Genomic DNA, 26902 nt, shown 5'->3' on the forward strand with positions numbered 1-26902 from the left:
GAATATTTTGTACCTTGGGGAAGTTTTGACCTAAGCTGGTAAAGATAAGCTTAGGAGGTTTTTCATGCAGGTCCCCACATCTGTACCCTAGAGTTCAGAGTGGGGGAGGAACCTTGACACACTCCCATTCCCGCTCCACTCCCCCCCCCCAAACATCAGCATCATCTCTGTCAAGACTTGCTTGGATCATCTGGGTCCATCTCTCACCAAATCATTTCTCTGCCATTGCAGGGCTCTCGGGTGCTGCTGCACCTGGGTACCTCCTGTTCTCTGCTTGTGGCACATCATAGTTGAGCCTCCTGAGGGCTGTAGTACTATGGTCTAATTCTGGTTGGTGGCATGGGTGTGAGAGTGGCTGCGTGGTGATGAAGGCCTGCGTTATGCCGGAGATCAGCCAGATGATCTGGTCATCCCTTTTGGCTTTGAACTCTAAGATCACCACCATCCTCAATGTCTTCATTGCTCAATCCTCTCCCATTCACAAAAACCTGGATCCTGGTCTCCTCCTGGGTGAAACTTTCTCTGCAGCTTCTCTCTCATAGGGTGGCCATTTTCTCACAAACACCCTTGATTTGTCCCCAAGGAATATGATGGGGAGCGGTTGGGCTGTTCCATCCAGCCCCTCGCCTTCTCGGGCAGTTTCCTCCTTCATATTCTCCCCTCCCCATCCACAGAGTGGTCATCCGTCCCCCACCTCCCACAACCTCCTTTCCCTTTGATTCTGCCTTATATCTTCCTCTCTTCCCAAATCCCCCTGCCTTCCTCTCTAGTAACTTTGCCTTCCAAGCTGATCTCCTGTCTGACCCATTAGCTTTCTGCCTCCTTGTTTGACTGTCAAGCCTGGATCAACTCTTCTATTTTCCTCAACGGCCGCTCACTCAACATTGTCTTCACTGGACACTGCTTCTCTGCTCTCGCGATCAAGGCTATGGTTTGCTAACAGGTGCTCCGTGGCATTTTCCAGACAACCATAACAACAGTCTGCACCTCCACAGTGGCTTCCATTTGAGGAATTACAATCTGCCCTGTAAGGTGGGTAAGAATCATCATATCAGATAAGGAAGCTAAAGCACTGAGAGATCAGTCAACTTACCCAAGGCCAGGCAGTAAGTCTGTGGCAGTCAGGTATTGTTCCCAGGCCTTTTGACTTCCAATCCCGTGCCTTACCTCAAAACTATCCTTCCTCCCTCCGGGAAGAAGAAAACATGCCCTATAGCGCAGCATCTACCTAGCCCCAGCCTGCCACGCCACGCCCCACCTCCCCCAGATAGTGTGTCGATGTACCTGAATAAAGACATATTCATCCTGGACAACAAGTGAGTTGGTGTCGATGGAGCGCAAAAATGGTCCGCTTCTGGTAGTCTCCGAGCATTCCTGGATCCGACAGGTTATATAGTGGGCATCTGTAACAGGAGCATAGGCACACATGAGAAATTCCTGCCCAGGAGCTCGTGGTCCCAAAACTTTATAAGCAGCTCAGAAGAAGGGCACAGAATGGAAATGTCAGCCTAGGCTACGGTATCCTGGATATTAAAGTTAAATGGGTTTGCCATCCTCATCAGATGATCACCTGATTAGGTCAGGAAGGAATTCCACCCCCTATGTAAACCACTGCACCCATTTCTATCCAGGGTCTAAACTCTGTGTACTCCTTATAAACACATCAAAAATTTATTAGGCCCCCAAGGCGTAGAAAAAGATTTCCCACCCGCCCAGACTGCTCTTCTTCTATCCACTACATACGCCTATTCAAACCCTCTCCCAAAATCATCCAAGATCTGGGGAGATAGATGAGCCCTGCAGCATACCCCAAATGTCAGCAGATCTGGCCCGTGATGGCCGAGGAAGGAAATCAGTTCCAGGGTCTAGCCTCTCCTATGAAATGTGCTGCCACCTTCTGTTCAACCCAGGAAGTCATTAGCCTTAAGCCTCTTGGCTGACCCCAGCTTTTGTGGTATCCCACGGAGAGAGAAAGCCAGCAGCCAATCGGGATCAGATTTGGTCATGACAAATCTTACAAATTCCTCCAGAAGTTAATCGACAGCTAGCGCAGATCACAGAGCTCATGCAAGACATGCCCTTGGCACGAAGCACCATGGTATTCTACGCCAGCTGGAGTGTCCCAGGAGCTTTAGGACACAGCTCCTTGTGCACTGACTGCAGGGGTCGAATGCCAAGAGGACAAAGACATGGGAAACTATCGGACAAAACAAAAGGCTGCCACACCTTTTTGGCAAGGACACTTGATACAAAGCACTACCTGGGCACCTGCGAGTGGCTGCGGGTCTAAGAAGACCCTCATGCTGCTGACTCCAAGGAGATCAATTCATTAAGTCCTTTGGGTGACTGTGTCCAAAGAACAAATGTAATTGTGATTTGGGAAGTGCTGATGATTCATTTAATGCTGCATAGTATATGCATATAGAGACAATTCTTCCCCAGAGAGCATACAGTCTAGAAGACATAAGACTAGATCCACAGAAAGGAGTTGTTTTAGGTAAAGGCCCCAAATCTATCTCTCCTCACCCCCGCCCCCGCAAACACACACTTTCACTTCTGTGTACCTCATTGAGTAATCACTTTAGCTCTATTGACTTCAACAGAGCTATCCTGATTAACTAGCTCGGGATCTGTCCAGAGCCTTTAGGAGGCAGCTCTAGGAGAAGGTGGTGGGGCCATCACACTGGGGCCGGAACACCATTCCATGACTTGGGGGCTGCTTCTGAGAAGGCCTGGGAGCAGGAGGAGGACATGAATAAGTATTATAGGGAAGGACCCAGCTCAGCAGGTAGATTAATAACCAGGCACTACGGTGGGGAGAGGGGGGAGAATTCAAAGGAGACTGACCCAAGATGTAGGCAAGTCAATATGGAGCCATGCAGGGCATGGTAGTTATGGACAAGAGTCTTAAACTTGATGCAAGTAGAACTGGGTCAGTCAATTAAGAGAAGGCAACAATGTGGTCTGGTCAGTGGCACTCTGCCTACTTTCTATTACTTCAAAACTATTCATAGACATTAAGCCTCCCAACACCCTCATGATGTGGGTAAGTATATTACATCAGTGTGTCACATGGGAAAACTGAGGCCCGGTCCAAGGTTGCACAGCAGGTCAAGCAGCAGCGCTGGAAATATAGGGCAGGAGGCCACAGTCTCTTCCTCAACAGCAAGACTTCAAAAGGAAAGCTCTTCATAAGCTACCTGTTTTGTCCTACGAACGCTGTGGAGAGCTAAGTTGATGGCCCCTAGCCATTAGTATTCAGGCACAGCCCATCCAGTGCAATGGAAAAGGAAAAAATCAAGTAATGATTAATGCTGTAGGAAACCTTCCAGGCCACACAAACCATTACTCTGATCCCTTGACAGCTCTGCTCTCGCCCCTGAAGATCACATTTACCAGCTTGCTAAGCTTGGGAGGAACAGGGGAGGGAAAAGAAAGGAACATGAGGTCAAACAAGAAGGGTTTTCATCTTGGACCCAGAAACTGTATTCACATTCCATGATCGAAATGCTTGCTCAAGACAGCGGAAAATGCTGACACGCAGGGATGCTCAAAAAAGCATCACAACTTTGTTGATAGAGGCACTCAGCAATCCAGAGCACACGAGGTGAGGAAAAAACAAACTTGCTAACCTTTCGTTGGAGCTGCTGCTGCGAATGGGCCTGCCCGCCAGTAGGCTCAGACCAACGACTCCCTTGAGAGCTGGCTGCATTAATGCAGCACCATGGCTCTCTCAACGACGTGCTGCCCGTAACACGGGTCTGCCCTGCAAAGTGAGTTGGGCAAAGTCATCGCAATTTTGACCAAAGAAGAAATGGAACTCAACAGGTAATTGAAACAAAATGGCTGCATCAGGATACTAGCCAGACGGAGGTTAGCCTTCTCCAGGGTACTGCTATGAGTTGGTGTGCTATTAGCTATTAGTTATGTGCTATTGTGTTATTATGAGTAGTCTAAAAGAGAAATTGCTGCTGGGACAGAATGAGATTCTTCCTCTGCGGAAGCATGTGGTTGAGAGGAAGGATGGTCTCATGTTGAAGTCACCAGACTGGCAGGCGGGGGTTTTCTTCAAGACTCTGACACAAGGGTACAGAGAAGGGCAATACTTGTGATTAGGGGTATGGAACAACTTCCATACAAGGAGAGATTAAACAGACTGGGCCTGTTAGAAGAGAGATAGTTAAGGGAGGTCTACAAAATCATGAAGTGTGGAGAAAGTGAGATTAGGGAAAGTGATTAGGGAAGTGTTATTTACCCTTTCACATAACCACAAGAACCAAGGGTCACCTGATGAAATTAATAGGCAGCAGGTTTAAGACAAACATAAGGAAGCATTTCTTCACACAACACACAGCCAACCTGTGGAAACTCTTGCAATGGGATATTGTGAAGGCCAAAAGTATAACTTGGTTCAAAAAAGAACGAGATAAGTTCATGGAGGATAGATCCATCAATGGCTATTAGCAAAGATGGTCATGGATGCAACCCCGTGCCCTCAGTGTCCCTAAACATCCACCTGCCAGAAGCTGGGGCTGGACGACAGGGGATGGAGCACTCAGAATTGCCCTGTTCTGTTCATTCCCTCTGAAGCATCTGGCACTGGCCACTGTCGGAACACAGGATACTGGGCTAGATGTACCATTGGTCTGACCCAGTATGGCCGTTCTTATCTTTGTGTCACTTTGGGTAATTCACTTAACCTCTTTTTGCTTCCGTTTCTCAACATGTAAAAAAGTGGCCAAGCAGGGAGACAGATGAGGCTGAATTCTTTAGTAGGATTTGAGATCCTTGGCTAGAAAGTGTCCTAGAAAGTCACAGTGTTATTTATGTCATGTGTGTCTAAATGGGTGTGTATCAGATAGGACAGAATTTGATTATACACAGTGTCATTGTAGTCGGAGCACTAGAGAGGGTTTTACAAAGCAAGAATTGCACCAGCCATGTAAGTAAACTTGACAGTCAGGTAGCCAGCCAGTGGTGCTGGGACTAGGGGTGCTGCCACGCTCCCTGGCTTTAAATAGTAATAACAATAGGAATAACAAACACCAAATACATGGTTTCCATCATCAGCACTCCCACAAAAACAATTATTCCAGCACCTCTGCCCCCAGCGACCCTCACCTGCCAGGGACCAAACCTGGAACGCTGGCCTTTACACTGCTTTACCAAAACCCCAGTTGAGGGACAAAATGAAAACAGCACTGGGAGGACACCTGCCATGATGGCACATTTCTTCTTGACAGAGGACGTTTTCTGCACCCTCAAGTTTCAAGTACTTGTAGACTTCTCTACAAAATGCCAGGACACTTAAAATGGGAGAAAACAGAGAGTTTCCAAGGAGTGAGGTGAACAAGATGCCATGATTTTGGTTCACACCACGTGAAGCCACTTCACAGCCCTTAAGATTCATTCAGAAAGTCCAGCTGGCTAGAACCCAAAACGGCAAAGGGGAAGCTCAAATAAAACCATAACATTGGGTTAAGCTCCAAATATTGCACATAGGATCTTTTGGCCCTGAAAGCCTGCTTCCAGCCTCAGAATCTGGGACTCTCCAGAGTCAGCAAAAGGTTTTGCTCTGTGTTTCGATGGAAGATTCTTGGGACCCCACTAATGTTTCTATTAAACTTAACTAATTGTGTTTCCATGCTCAAGCCCAAGACTGGACGGGTTTTGCAAGGTTCCAGGTTCTATAGTACAGCTCTACTGAAAGCATCTGGCAGGAAGGAAAGGAGCCCCTGGGAAATGAAAGGGAGAATATAAAGCAGCATTGCCTACAAAAGATGAAAAATGGGCCCTGAAGGTAGCAGAAATTCCTCTATTAGAGGTTCGTTCTGGGAAGCGTCGCTAAAGGCTTCAGAGTAACAGGCTCTAGCATGGGTTTTGGGCAGAGGTATTTCAAGAGAATTTCAAGGTGGCGGAGACTACAATGCTGGTTCTGAGCAGTTGCACCGGGAACTTAAGTGCAATGGGAAACGCACGGTTAGTTCCGGGCAGTGCCGCTGATAAATAAACTGTAACAGAAACTACCACACTCACTCCAGTCCCAGCACGGAGAATTTCATCGTAATAAAGCATGTCGCGCTACATTTCCACTCCAGCAATGTGCATTCATCGCAAGTGCGCGTCCCTCCTGTCTAGACCCAGAAAACTAGCTCTAGCCGCATTAGGAGCGCCCTTCTGCTCTCTGCTCCCTTTGCGCTAGTCTCTCTTTCGGTAACGTGCTTGTTTCTGGGTTTCCCACAGGAGCCTCCACTCTACTCCCCATGGCTACTTCACCCGCTCTTGTCTCTTGCTAGACTCCTTACTCCAGGGCAGGATCTCAGGGCTTATTCTCCCGCTGGACTTCTGTCATAAATATAAAGGGAAGGGTAACCACCTTTCTGTATACAGTGCTATAAAATCCCTCCTGGCCAGAGGCAAAACCCTTTCACCTGTAAAGGGTTAAGAAGCTCAGGTCACCTAGCTGGCACCTGACCCAAAATGACCAATGAGAAGACAAGATACTTTCAAATCTGGAGGGGGGAAAAAGGGTTTTTCTGTCTGTGTGATACCTTTGCCGGGAACAGATCAAGGATGCAAGCCCTCCAACTCCTGTAAAGTTAGTAAGTAATCTAACTAGAAAATATATTAGGTTTTCTTTGTTTTGGCATGTGAAATTCACTGTGCTGGAGGAAATGTGTATTCCTGTTTTTGTGTCTTTCTGTAACTTAAGGTTTTGCCTAGAGGGATTCTCTATGTTTTGAATCTGACTGCCTGTAAGATTATCTTCCATTCTGATCTTACAGAGTTGTTCTCTTATCTTTTTTTGTTCTTCTAATAAAGTTCTGTTTTTTAAGAATCTGATTGGGTTTTTTGGGTCTTAAAAATCCAAGGCTGGTTTGTGCTCATCTTGTTTATTCTCAATCCTCCCCAGGAAAGGAGATGTAAGGGCATGGGGGGATATTTTGGGGAAATAGGAACTCCAAGTGGTCCTTTCTCTGTTCTTTGCCTAAATCACTTCGTGGTGGCAGCATACTGTTTAAGGACAAGATGAAATTTGTGCCTTGGGAAAGTTTTTAACCTAAGCTGGCAAAAATAAGCTTGGGGGTCTTTCATGCGGGTCCCCACGTCTGTACCCTAGAGTTCAGAGTGGGGAGGGAACCTTGACAACTTCCTTCTTCTCCTTGATAACCTACGATATCCCAGGGAGTGACTGCCGCCCCCTTTCGGCTTTCCATCTCCTGGCTTTATAGTGCTTTCCCAGCCCTTCCCCAGCTGGGCTTCACTGTTAATGAACCCTGGCCCTCTTGCTCACAGGTGATGCCTGGTAATCTAATTGGCCTCTCAGGCCCTCACTAACTTTAGCAGGGCTGGAGTGGGGTGCACACCCCAGCACACACTCTCCTGCTCAAGACTGTCCCCCATGTGGGCATGGATGCCTTCCGCCCTGGAGTTGCTGGAGCTGGGCCTTCTCCAGGCTACCCAGCAGGAGCACCAGTCGGCCCTTTTCTTCCATACCATCCCGGTTCTTCTCCCCCAGGAACTCTTGGTCCTCTGCAGCTGCTCACAAGCCCAGCTCTGCAGCTACTTAGCATCTCCTGTATTATTTTTGCTTGCTCCAGCAAATCCCACAGTGCCCTTCCCGTCATGGTCTGTGTTCCTGTCGGGGACTATTTCCTTTCTGGGCTTGTCCCTGTTTCTGTCTGGTTCTTCTCCCTGCCAATCTTTTAACTCTGTGCAACCCCCTACCAAGTGCATGGATTCAATGTCTGCAACGTTCACAGTCACCACCACTTCTACTTTGCCTGCCTCCTGCATACTCCAGATACAGGACACACTCGCCTTTTTTTCTACATTACTGGGGCTGATGCCTTCCTTTTTGCTACCCTACAATTTCCTGAGAGGGCAGTGCCTTTTTATATGGCCAGCTTCTCAGCACCCAAAACAAATCCTCATCCTTGCCTTGTCAGTAGGCCATGCTTCTGCATCCTTCTGTCGAGCCCCTCCTCTCCTGGGATAACCTTCTCCTCACAGTTCATATAAGGGTTTGCTCTTCTTATGTGCCCTTGTCGGCCACAGGCAAAACATACCCCAGGTTGTGCCTCTGGTCTCCTGGCCCCCGTATACCTTTCCCTTCCCTGCTTCCTCTGACCCCTAGTGGTTTCCTTTCTCAGGATTTCTATAAGCTACCTCTGTTACCACACCAAGGTCACCAGCTGCCTTCTCAGTTCAGCTTGCTCCTCCTTCTGCCTTGGTTGGGTCTCCCAAAGTTGCTGGAGGACTGCCTCCACAGCCCCTGGAGCTCCCAAGGGAACTCGGGTAACCACGTCTGCCCCTCCATATGCCAGCTTGGGAGTATAGACCTGAAGGGTTCCACGCACTGTGGTTCCATTTTCTTACCTGAACGACCCCACCTTCCCCTTGTGTCTAGGGGGGATAGTCTGTCCGCATTTCCCCGCCAATTGTAACAGGTTCCCCACTCACTGCTAGTGTGTCTCCTTGTGTCTAGATCTGGGTGGTATTGCGTGTCATCGTTGTCCTCCCCGTCCCTCAGGTGTCTCTTTTCTGGTAACTTGCCTGTTTCTGGGTTTACCACAGAAGCCTACTCTACTCCCCATGGCGACTTCCCCCCTGCCTAGACTCCTTACTCCAGGGCACAATCTCAGGGCTTACTCTCCCCCTGGACTTCCTCTTTGTCCCTGACAACTGCCCTCACCCCAGGGAACGACTGTCGCCTCCTTCTCCTGAAGCCCTCTTATCGTTTTCAGCCTCCTGGCTTTATAGTGTTGGCCTTCCCCAGCTGGGCTTCACTCTTAATGAACCTGGCCCTCACTCTTGTAGTTGATGCCAGGTAACCTAATTGGCCTCTCAGGCCCTTGTTAACCCTATCAGGGCTGGTGTGCAGTGCACACCCCAACACAGGTGGATAAAAACAAACTTCGAAGGTACATATAGTCACCACAGATGGTAACATCCCAGCGTGCATGGCACGACTCTCTGCAGATCTTTTCTGCACCGAGCATGGGAAGAGCAAAGGGAATGGTGGTATTTTTAGAAGCCCTTTACCACAGTACAGTCACCCACACAGTCGGTTGGATATTCTTATCCCCACACACACTGGGTAATTTGCTGATGATAAGTCACAAAAAAGAAGGAAGGGAAGGGGGAAAGCGCAAGTGTTGACATGACAACCAGCTTTCTGCCTACTGGGAAATGTGTCATTTTGAGTGTGTTACACTAGTAATCAAATTTATACAAAGAAGGGCACCTGCTTAACATTCACAGAAAGGTAGGGGCTTTTTCCCCCTCTGCCTATGTTCCATTTTGTTTCTTATTTAGTTTTATTTAACACAATGAAGTGCATGAAATAAAACAAATCTTCAAATCTGACAGATGCTGGATACAATAATGAGCTCGTCTCCCTTCCTGGGGCAGACATTCTATCCATGGCCTGACAGGAAATGAAAAGATAATTTACTAAATATTGAGGATTAAACATGACTGGCTATACTAAGAAATAGCCCCATTCAAGCAGGAGGTAAAATGATGACATTCACTGCAATAAGGCCGGAAACAGATATTTCACAATGCAAAAGGATCAGATTAAAGACACACCTGAACCAAAAGCTCAGATCTGAACGTGCTCAGACTTTGGGGAAGTCCAGTATCCAAGAACTCCAAGGCCAGAAGGGACCATTATAATGGTGTAGGCTAACCTCCCACCTACCACAGGCCAAAGAGTCTGGGAGCAGGACTCCAACCTGGGTGTCCCACCTAGCAGGGCAGAGCACGAACCACTAAGCTGTTGGGCGAAAGGAGGAGTCTGGAGCTATCTGAGGATGGTTTTGACCCTCTGATCTCTGGGTTTGGGGCCTGGCACATGCCTGCTTCACTCACCCCTCTATTTCTGGGGATATTTGCAGACTGGGCTCACCTCTGTATCAGAAAGTGCATGAAATGTAAATACAGTGGGACAGGGTTGGTGGAAGGTCAAACTGTAAACCTCCCATGGGATTTGGGGGTGAAAGGGTTCAAAAGGTTTCCAGCAGCTTGGGGGCTCAGCGAGTCTCATCTCTAGTCTGAAAGAATACCTCTCCACACTGACTCCATGTTGCTAGAAGACCTCTCCATGCAACTGGTTCTCAACCCACACCTCAAGGCAAAGTTAGGAGGCTTTCTGGGGACAAGCAGGGAGGAAGGCAGCCTGGAGAGGGCCAGCCCTCTTGTCAGGGAGAAGGAAGGATCGGAAGTTAATGGAAGGTTTGAATGGCTTGGGGCAGGTTTGCCACACTCTGGTCTGACACTGTCCTAAATCTTGCTGCGTGCTTGCAGTAGGTGCTTTCATTGCAACGCGAGAGAGGAGGAGAACTGGCACAGACCACAGATGTGGGTCCCATTCTGCAAAATCTGGCTCTGGACTTTGTCTAAGGGTATGTCTATACTGCAAACTCGGGGTATGATTGCAGCTCGTGTAGATAGACCTGAGCTGGCTTTAATCCTGCTAGCTCAGGTCCCAGAGCAGTGCAGACATGGCAACCGGGACTGGACAAGCTCACCTGGAACCCTGGGTAATCATTCGTGGCACTAGTTCACACTGAAACCGACGCTGCTGCAGCACCCGAGCTACCTCTATTCAAGTTAGCCCATGCTGCAATCACACCCCACACCGGCACTGCAGACATCCCCTTAGTCTCGGCTGCTGTGGTTTGCATCGAGGCTTATCTCTACCCATTCATTTTAAACTAGGTTAATAAACAGGCTTGTTCTAGGGCTGCGACAAGAGCCAGAAAGGACAGCTGAGACACCGACCCCTTTCTTGTCCTGGAGGTAGGATATACACAAATCTCAGGAGATTTCCAGTCCAGTTGTGCAAAGCCAAGAGGCTAGGAGACATTTGGATACACATACGGGTGCTTGTGCTCAAACTATATCACAGAACCTTTAAAGATTCGGCGGTCATTAGTTGTGATGTGCTTGTGTTAACAGGAGGTTAGCTCCTGGGGTCCGGTTTCGTTACGTCATTGCTCGAGGTGACACATCTCACTACAAATGGGACACAAGAACTGCAGCTGCAAATAACATTGCAAAAAAAGGTTTCACCCAGCCCCAACTGGAAGACTGAGCCAATCAAGGATTTGGGCAAAATGTTTCACCCAGCCCCAACTGGAAGACTGAGCCAATCAAGGATTTGGGCTGCCTTAAAATGTGCATGGCCTTTATAATGCACTACACTGCTACTTTCTCAGTTCATTTGTCTGTGAAGCAACGTGGACACCTAGTGGCTTGGAGGGATTGTGACAGCCTTGCATTTTCTATTTTCATTGCCTTGTGAAAAAATTCTCCTACCAACTTTTCTTACTTAGGATTCCAGAGGACCCATGCACCTTATGGGTACAGGATAGCAGGACTCCTTGTAAATGCCTGCTAAGCATATGTAGCATCTTACAATGGAGGATCTCAAAGCACTTTACAGACATTAATTAATATGGCTTCACAATACACTTGGGAAGTGGGTAGGTTTTCACCCCATTTGACAGATGGAAAGATAGGTACAGAGAAGTGAAGCGATTTCCCCTGAGCCAGTGGCAGAGCTAGGGAAGGAGTCCTGCCTCACTGCTCCTTGCGCTAACAGCCTAGAAGATCCGTAGGGGCTTGCAGGGGAAATAAACAGAATGAGATAAACTGAAGATCTTTCTCCCGTAGGTGGGTCCCCCTCGGATGGGAGGGATGATCAATTGAACCTGTCAATGCACAGAAAGCTGAATAGGTCAGACCTACGTGGCAGGTGAACATCAGTCATGAGAGATACTTGACATCAAGACTCCTAGTGACTTCCACTGCAAACCAAAGGGAAAAGGGAGGAAAAGATTCAGTCTCTCCCCTGCGAGAATATGAAGTGAGAAAGAAAGCAGAGTTCTTCTCAAAAGGCCCCAGAGCCCCCTTTGATAGCTTTAGTTAGATATCCTGAGGGCTCTGTTCAGAGACTTTCGTGAACCCAGTTTATCCCCAGGCCTGACACATTTTGGAAAAGCCTCACCAGCACCTTACTGTCTGCATCTGTCTCAGGATCCCACCCATGCCAAACACTGTCTGCACCTTATTGGAAGGCAGCAGAATTGCTGCACTAAAGAAGATATTACCAGTCTAAAGCCAACCCACAAGAAAGGGGAGCCCACAGGGGCGGCACTGAACAGTCTGTGCGGGGTCTACGAACTGCCACCATGCATTGTACTCCTGCAGCTGGTTAGAAACCCTTATGCTATTGGGACAGGTAACTGGTCCCTGCTTTTTTGAATGTAGTCAATGTACCCACAATGCATTTCTCCAGCAGGGCCCCATTGGCTCAGCAGGGCCATTGCCAGAATAATGGGCCAGGCCCTGCATAGCAGCACCAGGAGCCTGACCCTCTCTCTATATATGCCTCTGCTCAGGGGATAACTAGCATCCCAGTGGAGATCTGAGTCCCTGCTCCCTCGGAGACTGAGCACTTGGTGAGGGAAGAGAGGGGCTTGGGGAGGTCAAGGATATGGCTCTCCCTAGGAGACAGAAGAATTGGCTGGACACAGAGGGAAGTATACTGCAGCCTCTTCAAGGCTGGTGCAGCAGCCCTGCCATTGTGTGCTGCCCGGTTGCCTCACTCGTGTTAATACACCCAGAATGATATTAGCCTTTTTTGCAACCATATCATTGTAACAGGGTTCTCACTCCCTGCTAGTGCCCCGCCTCGTGTCTAGGTCTGACACCGTAGCTCTCGCTGCATCGGGTGCCCCTTGCTGCCTATTGCTTGCTCTGTGATAGTCTTTCTTCTGGCCAGGCCACCATTTAGTCCCAATGGACAAGCTCTCTGTATGCGGTCTCAGGCAATTTTCAGTTCCAACTCCAGGTGCTGTGCCACCTTGCCAGTGGCTACTACGGGAACCCAGCCCCACCTGCTACTCCAGGTTTCAGCCCAGGGACCCTATGGCTAGCAACCTAGGTCTGCTCAGTCTCAGACCCTGTTGCTGTTTCTCTGAGCTCCTTCCTACCACATCCCTCTATCTCCTTGCCTATTTCTGGGTTTTACCACGGGAGCATCCTCTGCGGTGTAGCTCCCAGTAGCTCCCTGTGGCTACTTCACCCTCTCAGCCTCTTGTAAGACTCCCTAGCTCAGGGCAGGACCCCAGGGCCTATCTCCCCTTAGCTTTCCTCCTTGTCCCCACCAGAGCTCTTTTTCTCTCGGAACTGACTGCAGACCCGCTCCCTGAAGCCTCTTCCTGCTCTCACTTCCTGGCTTATTCTCCTACCCCAATTCTTCCCCCAGCTGGGTTTCATCTGCCATTAGTATTTACCAATCTCTGACTTCCCTCCAGGTGCCACATATAAGGTTAATTGGCCCCTTCTGGCCCACGTGAACCTGGTCAGGGCTTGTGTGGAGTGGACACCCCATCACAATCCCATTGTTGACTCCTAGTCAGTTTGTGATCACCCATAACCCCAGACCCTCTTCAGCAGTGCTGCCGCCCCACCTTACTCCGCATTTTGTAGATGTGCGTTCGATTCTCCCTCCCTATGTGTAGTACTTTGCACTTGTCTTTATTGAATTCAACCTTGCTAAGCAATTCTCCAATTTGCCAAAGCCGCTCTGAATTCTAATCCTGTCTCCAAAGTGCTAACAAACCCCGTCCAATTTAATGTCATTGGCAAATCTCATGCCCATACTCTCCACTCCATTAACCAAGTCATGAATGAAAATACTGAATGGCACTGGACCCAGGACAGACCCCTGCCGGATCCCAATAAATACATCCCCCCCCCCCCCGTTTAACAGCAAACCGTTGACAACTACTCTCTGAGCAGGGTCTTTCAACCTCATTTGCACCCACCTCACAGTAATTTCATCTATCCCACAGTTTCCTAGTTCGCTTATGAGAATGTCATGTGGGACTGTGTTAAAAGCCTGAGTAAAATCAAGATGATTATATCAAGTCCACTTCTCCCCCCTACCCACTAGACCAGTAGTTGTGTCAAAGAAGAAAATTAGAGTGCTTTGGCATGATTTGTTCTTGACAAATCCACGCTGGCTCTTATTTATAATCCTATGATCCTCAAGGGGCTTACAAATTGATTGTTTAATAATTTGTTCCAGTATCTTTCCTGGTACAAAGTTAGAAGGGCTGGTCTGTAATTCCCTGGATCCTCTTTGTTCCCCCTTTTTTAAGGATCGGTACCATGTTTGCCCTTCCCCAGTTCTCTGCAACCTCACCCATCCTCCATGAGTTCTCAAAGATCATTGCTAACAGGTCTGAGGTTGCTTCAGCTTGTTCCATACCTGCCCTAGCATGAATTTCGTCAGGCCCTGATTTCATCAAGGAGTCGGTCTAGCAGAACTGGGGTGCTATACACAGAAGTACAGCAAGGAGGTCTCACCGAAACTCATCCCCCCCACCCTGCTTCAGTTCCTTGGGGCAGGGACTGCCTTTTCATTCTGTATTTGTACAGCGCCTAGCGCAAAGAGATCCCAATCCGGGACTTGGACACCTGGGTACTATGGTAATACACATAACATCTCCTATGGGTTTGTCTCTCAGAAGAGGATCCCTGAACCACTCCGCATCTACAAGAAGCTCTACAAAGGTCTCCTTAGAGAAAGCGTTCTTGCACGGTGCTCTAGAGATGGAAAGGCTTGGAATCAACCAGGCCTATCATTCACAGAACCTCATGAACATTTACAGAGACTGAACACGGTGATAGACAGTCCTTGTGTCATAGGTCTGACACTTTACATAGACAAGAGAGACAAAAGGTGGGAGCGGAAACAGCAGGAAGATGTCTTGACCCAGGTCACACAGCAGATCAGTGGCAGAGTCACAGACAGACCCTAGATCTCTCATCTCCATCATAACACCATCCTCAGCAGATGTCCCGTGTCTCATTTCCATGGGAAGAATGCAGGAGATCTTAGCCACGTTCCTAGAACCACTCCCGTCCACATTACACATTTAACCAGGCTGTAGCTGGGTCAGGACACAACTGTATTTTCACTCACTCGGTTGCGGCTCTAGCATTAGATCGGCACCTGGTGCATATCAGTGTAGCCCCACTGTCTTCACAGAAGGGAACACTGGGATCACCTAACCTGCCTTCTGCATCATGCTGGATGGGGAATGTCACCCAGACATTCCAGGATAAGTGGCGCTAAGCCAGCTCACACCAACAGAGGCTCTGCCATGTAGTCTAGATGGGGATTGTATTGTTTCCCTGGAGTGCAATTGCTGGGAAGTCCATGGCTATTAAACACACAAGCTAACATTAAAAATCACACTTACAGCAACACAGCCGCCTTTGTAATGGGCTCCGCGGCTTTGGATAGCCTTACGCACCATCCCCCATTGGGACCCACGAGAAGAACTCCCATCATAACCCATTATCTCCTGATAACGCCTGCAGTTCTTGGGGACTACTGTTTGCCATGACCCCATTTTGCTGGCTCTGCTGTTCAAGCCTGTCTTGCTGGAGAGTATTCAATACCATCGATGGCCAAGCTCAAAATGCTGAATTTCTACATTACAAATAAAGCAAGAAAGCAAGACGTGGAGGAAGATCACTGTCTACAGCGCAACAGAGACATGAGGACACCTACTTCCCCAACACGCGGTGTCCAAATCGCTGGGTAAGCAAGCTTAGAGTGAGTTTGAATCCATGCTCCATTAGCAGTTTGATTCCCCACACAAACACACTTCTATCTGTGTGTGCAATAGAAAATGCACAAAAGAGAGAACCTGGCTGCTTCACCAGCATGCTGCCCCATTTTACTGTATTGTTGATGTGGAGCTTTTATTGCCTGGTGATTTTTTCAGAAGGGGATGGTACCGATCTCCTTGCTGAAGGGCAGAGCGATGCCAACGGGAAGTTTCAGAAGAAGTGTCACTTTAAGGAAATCACAGTGGATTTAAACAGCATGAGACCTGTAGTGTAGCACATTCAAATGTAAGAGGGTCTGCATCCAACAAAATGTAACTCCCGTTCCCCCTGAAAAAACCTGCCCAAATCAACCACTTACAAAGGAACCCTCTCTGAGTGGACCTTGGGGGCTGAATTCCCCATCCACCACCCCACAGTAACTGCTGCAAAAGGTGTGTGTTGTCCCCACGTGCTCCCTTGTGGCCTGGAGCACTGCTGGTCTGTCCATCTTAATTTCTCCATGTGGGGTGTCAGTAAGTTGACTGTAAAAGGATCTGGACCAGAGGAAGCCAAAACCAAACTAACAAAAAGTCTGTCCCCTTTAGCAAAGTGTTGGGAAAGGCACAACGTAACAAGAGTTCATGAAGCCATCACTCAGGACTCTGTTTCAGGGCTCCCAGACTTAAAGTCCACAAACCAAGTCTCGAAGCATGGTCAGGCTAGTCTCTGGAGCCTGAGATAGCCCATTACAGCCTACACAGCGTCTAGTCGCCCGTCCAGCTTCCTGCTCCAGTTTAAACATGCCAGCCTTAGGGCACCGCATGGAGCCTCTTTGATTATACCCAAGCTGTTTCACTTGTGAGCTCCTGGCTGTCCCTAAAAGGGGTAGTACACTCCTTCCTATGCAGTCTGCCTTTCTAATCCCTCCCCCGCCAAAGGGACACAGCATTCTATTTGTTGCATAGCATTGCACTGAGCTGTTAAGCAGATGCCAAGCTCCACCCCAGAGGTGGTTGCATTGCAGCACTGTGATTCCTGGACATGATTTGTAAAGCCTTTGAGAGATCCTTACGAAAGAAAAATGCTATGGAAATGTAACTTTACTTGTTTGCAATACAGCCTCTCCAGCTGGTTAGCAACTAATTATGCACGAATCCAGTCCACTCCAGAAGCGGCTGGATGCATTTCAGCGACGGAGGTAAGTGATTATCGTTTTCCTCTTTAAGTCAGAGTGCCAGGACTGCACCTGCTGAGGCTTGCAAGGAAGTGCCCGCCACCATGTGCTTCACAAACAGAAAAGAGCCACTGAGTGAGAGTGTGTTTTGGTGGGGGGAAGGGTTCCTTTGTGAATGTATATGGGGATCCAGTTCTCAGAGACAAGTAGGATTATAAGCAATTTGTAACATGTTGTTATCCATTATGAGCCAGATTTACCGACACAGTCCAGCTGCTTTGTGCCACTCTGCAGATGCAAAGAAGCCATCCAGCATGATGCTGGTGAATTTTCCCCTATGTTATTCATGGAATGTAATTGATAATGACACTTATTATCAGCAGTGGGCTCAAGCACTCACGTCCATCAGCTGTCCGGGCTTCCATGTGCACAAGGTCAGGCTCCTTATCCAAACCCATTACGGACCTGGGGAAGAGAAGGAAAGAGAAGGCGACCAGTTAGATTAAAAGCTGTGACCGCATGTGAAGAGGGCCGGTAATGCCAAAGCAGCTGCCATTGCCCCCATTATAACAGGCTGCCTTGGAGCACAAGTAGATTGAACACATGAAGACTCCGCATAAGCAGCAAGCTGCAGGAACCATGTCGAGTCTGTCTGCATAGGAGCTGGAAGGCACAGTTCCCAGCTCACGGAGACTCACTTGAGCTAACCCGCGAAAAACAGAAGTGTTGGGAGGAGCTAGCTGTCCCAAGGATGATCCCATCGAGACTCTGGGCACATACTCAGGTGGCGAGCCCTGCCTGCCGCTCGCACCACCATGGCTACACATCTGGTTTTAGCACACTAGCTCGATCACCCTGAGCTGGAAATTACACCAGCCAGCTCCAGTGCAGACATTCCCTTAGTCTAAGACAAGGGTGATCATCTCTCATCCTTCGGAGTGCGCACTGATCACCACAAAAGTCAGAGAGGACCTTCCTCTGGAGTGCAAAGCACTCACAATTGGTTACGTGCCTCAGGGTTTTCTTGCCTTCATCTGAGGCAGAAGGATGCTGGCTACTGCTGGAGGCCAGGGCACCCACCTGCATGGACCTTCATTCTGACCCATTATATCAAAGCCTACACTTCACACAGGGATGGGCCCAAGATGGCCACAGCTTCCTGCAGCTCCCATTAGCCGGGAATGGCGAACCACAGCCACTGGGACCTGCAGGCGGCCGTGTAAATGTAAAGAACTGTCTGGCGGCCCGCATGCGGCCCATGGGCAACAGGTTGCCCACCACTGCTGTAAACCCTGCATATGATGGAAACCACTTCAAGCCAGGGGTTATGGCAGCACCCCCAGTTCCAGCACCTATGAACTCACATATTCCCACAGTTGGTTAGATGCTGATCAGTGCTGGTGGTGCAGAAGCAATTATGTTATAAGACCTAATATGGAGCTGCAATAGATGAATTTGTCATTGTTTGTAAACAAAAGCAGCCATGTCAATTTCAGCTCCATTCAGAACATGTGGTCTTGAGGCAAACTATATATATATATATATATATATATATATATATATATATATATATATATATATATAAGCAGAGTCAGGATGAGCTCCACCCTGACATCTGGTGGTGAGTTGTGGCAAGTTGTGGAAAAGAACTTCAGGGGCTGATCTCATTTGCATAGGCACACCCACCCCACCTATCATGAGCCCATAGCTGCCCAAATGGTCACTTTGGTTGTTGTGGGATCCCCAGTTTCTCTGTTATTGGGGCAGGAAGAATAAATTGTTATTACCATGATTATGGGAATCAAGGACAGTGGAATTGTACTTGGCCTTTTGTTATGATGGAGGGACTCTCCATCAACTAAGTAGCACTCGCTAGGCAAGGGACATGGGTTCCAAAACTCACTGAATGGACAGAGAGTGGGTACAGGTATTAGTATCTGGGGGGTATGGACCTCCTAGTGAGGGCCTTACATGCTAATTGCACTGTCTCCTCTCTCTACTGTGGAATATCAGAGCTAATTTTTATTCCATGGGCCAATAGTGCACCAGCACTGAGGTTCCCCTACTATAAGCTGAAATCACAAAACAGTTAAACTTACAAAAAGCTGAAATCACTGAGTGTTGTGTTAAGTAGTGGGGGGAGCCTGAAAATATATTGAGGAGCAGTTTGCGGGATGCCTGGAGCAGCTCATGGGGGCAGCTGGCAGAATGGAGTGATTCGTGGGACGGCTGGTGGAGCGGACCAGAGCCCCATGGAGAGGTGGGGCACTTGGCTTTGGACCACGTAAGGAGCCCCTTAACCCCCTCCTCCCCCCGCCATCTCCACCCAGGTTGGGAGGTAAAACTCTGCAGATAAACTTTCGAACTCTGGTGCTGCACTGACCAGGGACAGAGGCTTTTGGGTTGTTGGACTTGTGGGACGTTGGGTGACTTTGGGTTGCTGGACTCAAGAACCAAAGGGAAAGGATGTGCCCCAATTTGCTTGGGGTGGGTTTTTTGCTCATGGGTTGTGTTATGAATCCTGTTGGTGGTGTTTCCCCAACATAATGCCACATTGTTTCTCTCTGTTATTAAAAGGTTTTTGCGACACTCAGACTCCGTGCTTGCGAGAGGGGAAGTATTGCCTCTTAGAAGCGCCCAGCAGGGGTGGTATATATTTGTCCCAGGTCATTGGGTGGGGGCTCGAGCCGGTTTTGCATTGTGTTATTGGAATGGAACTAGATACTGAACCTGGCCCTTGTTGCTGCCAACTCTGACGGGCAGAAGGGTTACATATATAGAGAGAGAAAAGATTTTCACCACCCTCCTCACATTAATTATTTTCTCAAGCAGCACCACTGATTTCAATAGGACTATTTGAGAAGTAAGGTACTAAGTGTACCTATCAGATTTTAGCCTTGTGTGATCATATAATTAAGCACTGTATCAAAATGCGACACACATTGGTGCAGAGTTAAGGTTACACTAGAGATGGTGGGAAAAAATTGAAATTTTAACCCCCAAAATGTGATTTTTTCTTTTTTTGCAAAAATCTGGGGTTTTTTAGACAAACTTAGAGTGGTTGAAATCTGTCAAGATATCAGCAAAAGAACTTTCAAAACTTTTCTGCACCTTTCTCTCTAGCTGGCACATGCAACCTTAGCAGTGTCATTTCCTGACCACCGATTGCTCCACTTAGCTACCTTGATGTTCTTGTATTGTAGTTTTTGATCTGGAATGTGCTTATGGTTTAGGGAACAAAGTCATGAGTAGTCAGACTTGAACGCCTTCTAGACAATGAAGGGCCAGATCCCGCAGCTGGTGTAAGGCTTGCGCATCTCCATTTACTTCAGTGGCACTATGCTGACTAACAGTAGCTGAGGATCTGGCCCCAAGAGCTGACAATTGTGCTATATATCATTCAAGCAGTAATTTCACATAGGTTTGCAATAACATCTCAAATTTTATCTGCAGCATGGAGGTCAAGAGCTACTGTAGCAGGAGTCAGTGAATTCAGCCCCTGATCTCATAACAGAGGGTAGCAAGCTTCTGTAACCCTCCCCTATGGCATGTCACTATGGCCAAGAAATAAAGATAATGCTCTTCCCAATGTACCTGTGCATCACACCTTTACCCAAGGTATTAGTGATTGTAGAAGCACTTACCTTATCTGGCATCAGACCCTGCCTCAGTTTCCCCTTAATAATAGATCTTCCTTCAGGCTAACAATCCTTTATCAGGGCTTCTCATCCAACAGCTTCCTGCTCCCTGCAGGTCACTCTCCCTGGCCATCTGCCTGGGAGGTCTGGAGAGCTGTCAACTTCCTGCCTCCCAGCTGGCCTCCTCTCTGAACTCCAGCCTTCTTAGCTGGCTGCTGTATTCTTCAGGCCTTCCGCCTGGGAGCTAAGAATAGCGTCTCTAGTCACAAAGCCCTCCTACTCCTCTGAGACATTCCCTGAGTGAACCCAAGCTGCCGTCCCTTCCTCCCAACAGGTTTGGTTCTGAGTCTCCAGCTTCTACCACATGACTCATTCCCTTCACCTGGGGAGGTGGGCTGAGCCTGACCCAGGTGCAGCTGAGCCCACCCCTTTAAAGGGCCGGCTCACCTATGACTCTGATCTCTGTACAGAAAACATAGGGCTAATTTCTGCAGGCTCACTAGAATTTTATGTATTTTAAAAGGATAAAACCTGATTTAGTAGAATCTGATCATTCCTAAAACATAACACTGATTATACCCACTGACAGCTGGGGAGTGCCCCAATTGGAGTTATAATGCACATTACACTAGCGAGAAGAACAAGTCTTCTGAAACATGCCAGTCTCTCCTGGATTTGCTATTATATGGGATCTAGTTGTTTCCTTAATTAGCTTTGACATCTCTGATGGTTCTATTCATAACAACAAAAAAGAGCAGTTGGTATAGCAGCTCCTAATTATCCATCCATTCCTTTAATGCCATGCTGCAAACTCAAACGCTCCCGAAGCGATGCCAGGCAACCCTGAAATTGTGAGAACCCCCCCCCCCACACACACACACTGTCTGCGAGAGGGTAACAAAAACTGAATAGGAGAGCCGCGCTCCCTTGGGAAATCATCCCTATCCACCCACCCCGAACCCAAGTCCTCCTCTTGCCTCAAAACCGCTGATGGCAGCAAAAGTTGACAGAGTCCATACCATTTTGCTGGTTTCCCTGAGTATGTTCCCAATGGCAAGGCAGCTGTTACAGCTCTGCCATGGTGCCAGTTCATGAGTGCTGGTATTTCCACCAAATGGTCTCCACTCATTTTTTTGGAGAAGCTTTAAGCCAACAGTGTAGCAAATTTGTCACAAACCCATGGACTGTTGAGCTTGGCAGTTGTCACCTGTACTGCGTAGCTTGGACGCTCAGAACTCCACGGACACAGCAGGGATAGAACCCACATCCTCCGGCTCCGAAAATACTAGCTGCTGACAAGAGGGGAATCACCACTAGCTGAGAGCAATGTAGGACCTATGACACACCACCAAGCAGTTCTAATTCCACCCAGTAGGGAGCAGTAGATTCTCTCTCTCTCTCTCACCCACCCCCACCCACCCCGAGCCATTCATCACAACATTTTCCTTTTTCGGCATGTATAAAATGGCTCCCCCGCTCCCCTCTCATGCCCTGGTCTGTCTGAAGGAGAGGCTCGGGTCTGGCAATGAAAGAAATGCCACATCAACAGCATCTGCAGGCACCTGTTCGTTTCCCTTATCGTCCATTTCTTTTCTCTCTACCTGTCATACCTGGGCTGGGGAACTAGAGCCTAGACAGGTTTCCGTATCCCGTGACCTACCTTCTACCAGTGTAGTTCTGTGGAACCTGGTGTGACCCACAATGCAGGGTTTCCAATGCTCTTGAGCCAATGGCCTTCTGCCTTTCAGATGCATACAGAGAGGAGGAGGATTTAATTAAACTCAAAAGCAAGAGCCTGGCTTGGAAGAATGATAGCGTACCCCACCTTTGTATTCCTGGCAAGCGTTTCCACATCCTGCTCTAGGCGTAGCTCTGGTCCATGCCTTGTGCACAAAGAGAATTGGTGCTACAGGTTAAGAACCAGCAATGCCCTATAACCCCAGAGGGGCACTTCCACCAGGGCTAGTCGTCCTACCCTCTTTGCTCATTTATCGCAACCCATCTGAAAAAGAGCTGGGGAAAGAGGCTGTAGCCAGAAATGATGGTAGTCACATTCCTGACTGCCGCTGATGCAGGCTTCAGAACTGGGAGCCCGCAGCTAGTATTGCAGATGGATCAGGATTATTAGCCAATTAATAACTCAAACTGACTTAAAATCCCATTAGAAGGGACATGGTGGTTGCCTTTTTTTCTTTTCAGCCCTGACAGCTCATGGCTTTCCAGAGTCTTCACTCCCCTGTAGTTTCCTTTGGGTATTGAATTAAGTGTTCTTGACGGCTGAAGGACTGATAGTACCCAAAGCCATCTCCCTATCAGTATCTAGAGGGCAGAGCACTGTGCTTGGATGCACATTTACTAGGTTATTTGCTAACATTTCAACCCTGACCGGAAGGGACAGGGAGTGAGGGTGGGCCACAGCTGTTAAACCTCTTAGTTTCACACTTTTCTCTAAACTTCTGCTCCCAAGAAGCTTCCAAATGAACCGTGCTCAGAGCACGTACAACATGGTTCAGACCAGAATGTGAAACAAGTCATATATATGACACACGGAATGAAGAAACAGAGGACCAAATCCTCAAATGTGCCTGAGGAGAACTTGCCTTCTTGGCCTATATCTATTTAAAAGGCCACATGTCCGTCAGGCGAAATGCCATGGAAGTGATCAGTGTGGTATGTATCATTATACCCATTTTACAGACATGAGGCACATGAGGGTTAAGAGACCTATCTACAGTGATACAAGGAGTCAGAGTCAAGAACAGAACTCAAGACTTCTCAATGTCCAGTGCTACCGTGCAGCTACTATATCATTGGCCATACTAATAAGATTTGGAGACATTTGGTTGAGGAACCACGCTCATAGCTAATACCTTCTAGACTCCAGAAAAGGACAGCACCTGCTAATAGCGGAGAATGAAGCAGGTGGGAAATCCAGTTCCTCATTGGCCTCCTACAGTTACAGTACACAGAACACTTTTAGGTAGTTGGTGGGGTTGGGCAAGCAGCTCAGGTGAGTACACAATCACATTCTGAACCCAAACTTCTCAAAGTTATTATTCTGCAGACATGTGATGTCACAAAATGCCATGAGAGGGCCTTGTACCCAGGTGATCCACTGCACTCAGAGATGCTAGAGGATTTGTCACTGGCTGGACAAACTTTGGGTTTAGAAGCTCAAGGTGGACTTCTTTAAGGTCAACCTCCCATCGTCTTTATTTTGCCTGCTAGCTAACTAAAAAGGGTCACATCAGGAAATGTTTTCTCAGGTAGGAAGGCACAGAGGCAGCTAAAAGGTAGGTCAAGCAGACAAATCGAAGAAGCAGGAAGAGAGATTGGAACGATGCCCTTTCCACTTTTGAATCCATAAGGAAAAGTCTAACACAGAACAGCACAAATCTCTCCACTGTCACTGGGCAGGGGTTTGCATGAATATTTCCTCCAGCTGCAGTCTCTGGGAGTCTGCTCTCCCCTTAAGTTTCATGGGTATCTCAGGGTCAACAGAAACTCATCAAGAATCAAAAACAAATTTCACCTCAGTTTGCATCAGTTCCATAAATCAGGCCGTGAGCGCTTGGAACGGTGGCCCAGGCCAGCAAACCTCAGAGACCCACCTGGTTAGGAGTCAGGTGCCAGGTGAGAGTTTTACCAGTTATCTGCCTGGTATCGGAACCATTGAGGTTCCTTGGCACAGCACTAGTCTAAAAAGAAATAGATTGTGAAAATGGTAATGAGACTTCGACAAGATGCAGCCTTAGAAACTCAGCCAGCGTAGGCTGTGATGTCAGAGTGGAGGAACTAATCGCCATAATGGAAAGGAACACGAGGAGTGGATGTGGACTACTCAGATGGATGTTTTGCAGTAGATTAGGACTACAAAGGAAAAGGAAAAATGTACATGTATAGTGCAACCATGTGTGTGGTGGAGGGGAGAAACATATCCCATTTTTTAGGCAATCCCAATCAAATTAATGGCTGTTGGCAATTGGTCTGCTGATATTGGAACAATATGCTGCCACAGAAGCGAGTAAACACTCAGACATTTGCAGGTGGTACAAGGCAGACAGCATGTGTGTCTAATCCAACCAAGATACGGACCAGACGCACGGACACAGCCAGGCATGGGTGAAGCTGCATGCTAGAAACTGAGGATTTTCTGGACAAAAGTCAGGATATGCTTCTACGGGCACAAAGCTCTAAAGATTTAGAGCAGGTTGCACAGTGGAGCCAAGAGGCCAGTGAAGAAGCTTGGCAACATGTGACCTTCAGAAGAAGAAGGGGGAATGTCCGGGTTCCAGCAACGTGGACACAAGTAACTAACCGCTTTCATGTTCTCTCCACAGGTACCTTTGCAGAGAGTGGACCAGATGATATGTCTGGGGGGAGAAAGCAGAAGGAGACTCCGCTGGTTGGAAGGCATGAGATGCACTGTCCTGAGATGGGGGGTTCCACGACCACCACTCCCAAGAGAAGGAGGCGGGTGGTGGTGGTCGGGGACTATCTCCTCAGGGGGACTGAGTCATCTATCTGCCACCCTGACCGGGAAAACCGAGAAGTCTGCTGCTTGCCAGGGGCTAAGATTCGCGATGTGACGGAGAGACTGCCGAGACTCATCAAGCCCTCGGATCGCTACCCCTTCCTGCTTCTCCACGTGGGCACCAATGATACTGCCAAGAATGACCTTGAGCGGATCACTGCGGACTACGTGGCTCTGGGAAGAAGGATAAAGGAGTTTGAGGCGCAAGTGGTGTTCTCGTCCATCCTCCCCGTGGAAGGAAAAGGCCGGGGCAGGGACCGTCGAATCGTGGAAGTCAACGAATGGCTACGCAGGTGGTGTTGGAGAGAAGGCTTTGGATTCTTTGACCATGGGATGGTGTTCCATGAAGGAGGAGTGCTGGGCAGAGACGGGCTCCATCTTACGAAGAGAGGGAAGAGCATCTTTGCCAGCAGGCTGGCTAACCTAGTGAGGAGGGCTTTAAACTAGGTTCACCGGGGGAAGGAGACCAAAGCCCTGAGGTAAGTGGGAAAGCGGGATACCGGGTGGAAGCACAGGCAGGAACGTGTGGGAGGGGAGGGCTCCTGCCTCAAACTGAGAATGAGGGGTGATCAGCAGGTATCTCAAGTGCTTATATATGAATGCACAAAGCCTTGGAAACAAGCAGGGAGAACTGGAGGTCCTGGTGATGTCAAGGAATTATGACGTGATTGGAATAACAGAGACTTGGTGGGATAACTCACATGACTGGAGTACTGTCATGGATGGTTATAAACTGTTCAGGAAGGACAGACAGGGCAGAAAAGGTGGGGGAGTAGCACTGTATGTAAGGGAGCAGTATGACTGCTCAGAGCTCCAGTACAAAACTGCAGAAAAACCTGAGTGTCTCTGGATTAAGTTTAGAAGTGTGAGCAACAAGAGTGATGTAGTGGTGGGAGTCTGCTATAGACCACCGGACCAGGGGGATGAGGTGGACGAGGCTTTCTTCCCGCAACTCGCAGAAGCTACTAGATCGCACGCCCTGGTTCTCATGGGTGACTTTAATCTTCCTGATATCTGCCGGGAGAGCAATACAGCGGTGCATAGACAATCCAGGAAGTTTTTGGAAAGCATAGGGAACAATTTCCTGGTGTAAGTGCTAGAGGAGCCAACTGGGGGGAGCTCTTCTTGACCTGCTGCTCACAAACCGGGAAGAATTAGTGGGGGAAGCAAAAGTGGACAGGAATCTGGGAGGCAGTGACCATGAGTTGGTTGAGTTCAAGATCCTGACACAGGGAAGAAAGGTAAGCAGCAGGATACGGACCCTGGACTTCAGAAAAGTAGACTTTGACTCCATCAGGGAACGGATGGGTAGGATCCCCTGGGGGACTAACATGAAGGGGAAAGGAGTCCAGGAGAGCTGGCTGTATTTCAAGGAATCCCTGTTGAGGTTACAGGGACAAACCATCCCTATGAGTCGAAAGAATAGTAAATATGGCAGGCGACCAGCTTGGCTTAACGGTGAAATCCTAGCGGATCTTAAACATAAAAAAGAAGCTTACAAGAAGTGGAAGGTTGGACATATGACCAGGGAAGAGTATAAAAATATTGCTCGGGCATGTAGGAATGAAATCAGGAGGGCCAAATCGCACCTGGAGCTACAGCTAGCGAGAGATGTCAAGAGTAACAAGAAGGGTTTCTTCAGGTATGTTGGCAACAAGAAGAAAGCCAAGGAAAGTGTGGGCCCCTTACTGAATGAGGGAGGCAACCTAGTGACAGAGAATGTGGAAAAAGCTAATGTGCTCAATGCTTTTTTTGCCTCTGTCTTCACTAACAAGGACAGCTCCCAGACTGCTGCGCTGGGCATCACAACATGGGGAGTAGCATGGCCAGCCCTCTGTGGAGAAAGAGGTGGTTAGGGACTATTTAGAAAAGCTGGACGTGCACAAATCCATGGGGCCAGACGAGTTGCATCCGAGA

At 48.4% G+C, this 26902-nt stretch overlaps 1 protein-coding gene across 1 annotated transcript in view; it reads right to left on the reverse strand.

Moving 5' to 3' along the window:
• SORCS3 (sortilin related VPS10 domain containing receptor 3) overlaps positions 1-26902 on the reverse strand; it is a 496377-nt gene that overhangs the window by 128222 nt on the left and 341253 nt on the right. The window contains exons 6-7 of the mRNA XM_077821813.1: positions 17214-17278; positions 1285-1403 (exon numbers count right to left, since the gene is read on the reverse strand). Of these exons, the coding sequence (XP_077677939.1) occupies positions 1285-1403; positions 17214-17278 (184 nt within the window). The remainder of the gene's footprint in view (positions 1-1284; positions 1404-17213; positions 17279-26902) is intronic.

Source organism: Eretmochelys imbricata, chromosome 7 (assembly GCF_965152235.1).
Source record: "Eretmochelys imbricata isolate rEreImb1 chromosome 7, rEreImb1.hap1, whole genome shotgun sequence".
Classification (NCBI taxonomy): Eukaryota; Metazoa; Chordata; order Testudines; family Cheloniidae; genus Eretmochelys; species Eretmochelys imbricata.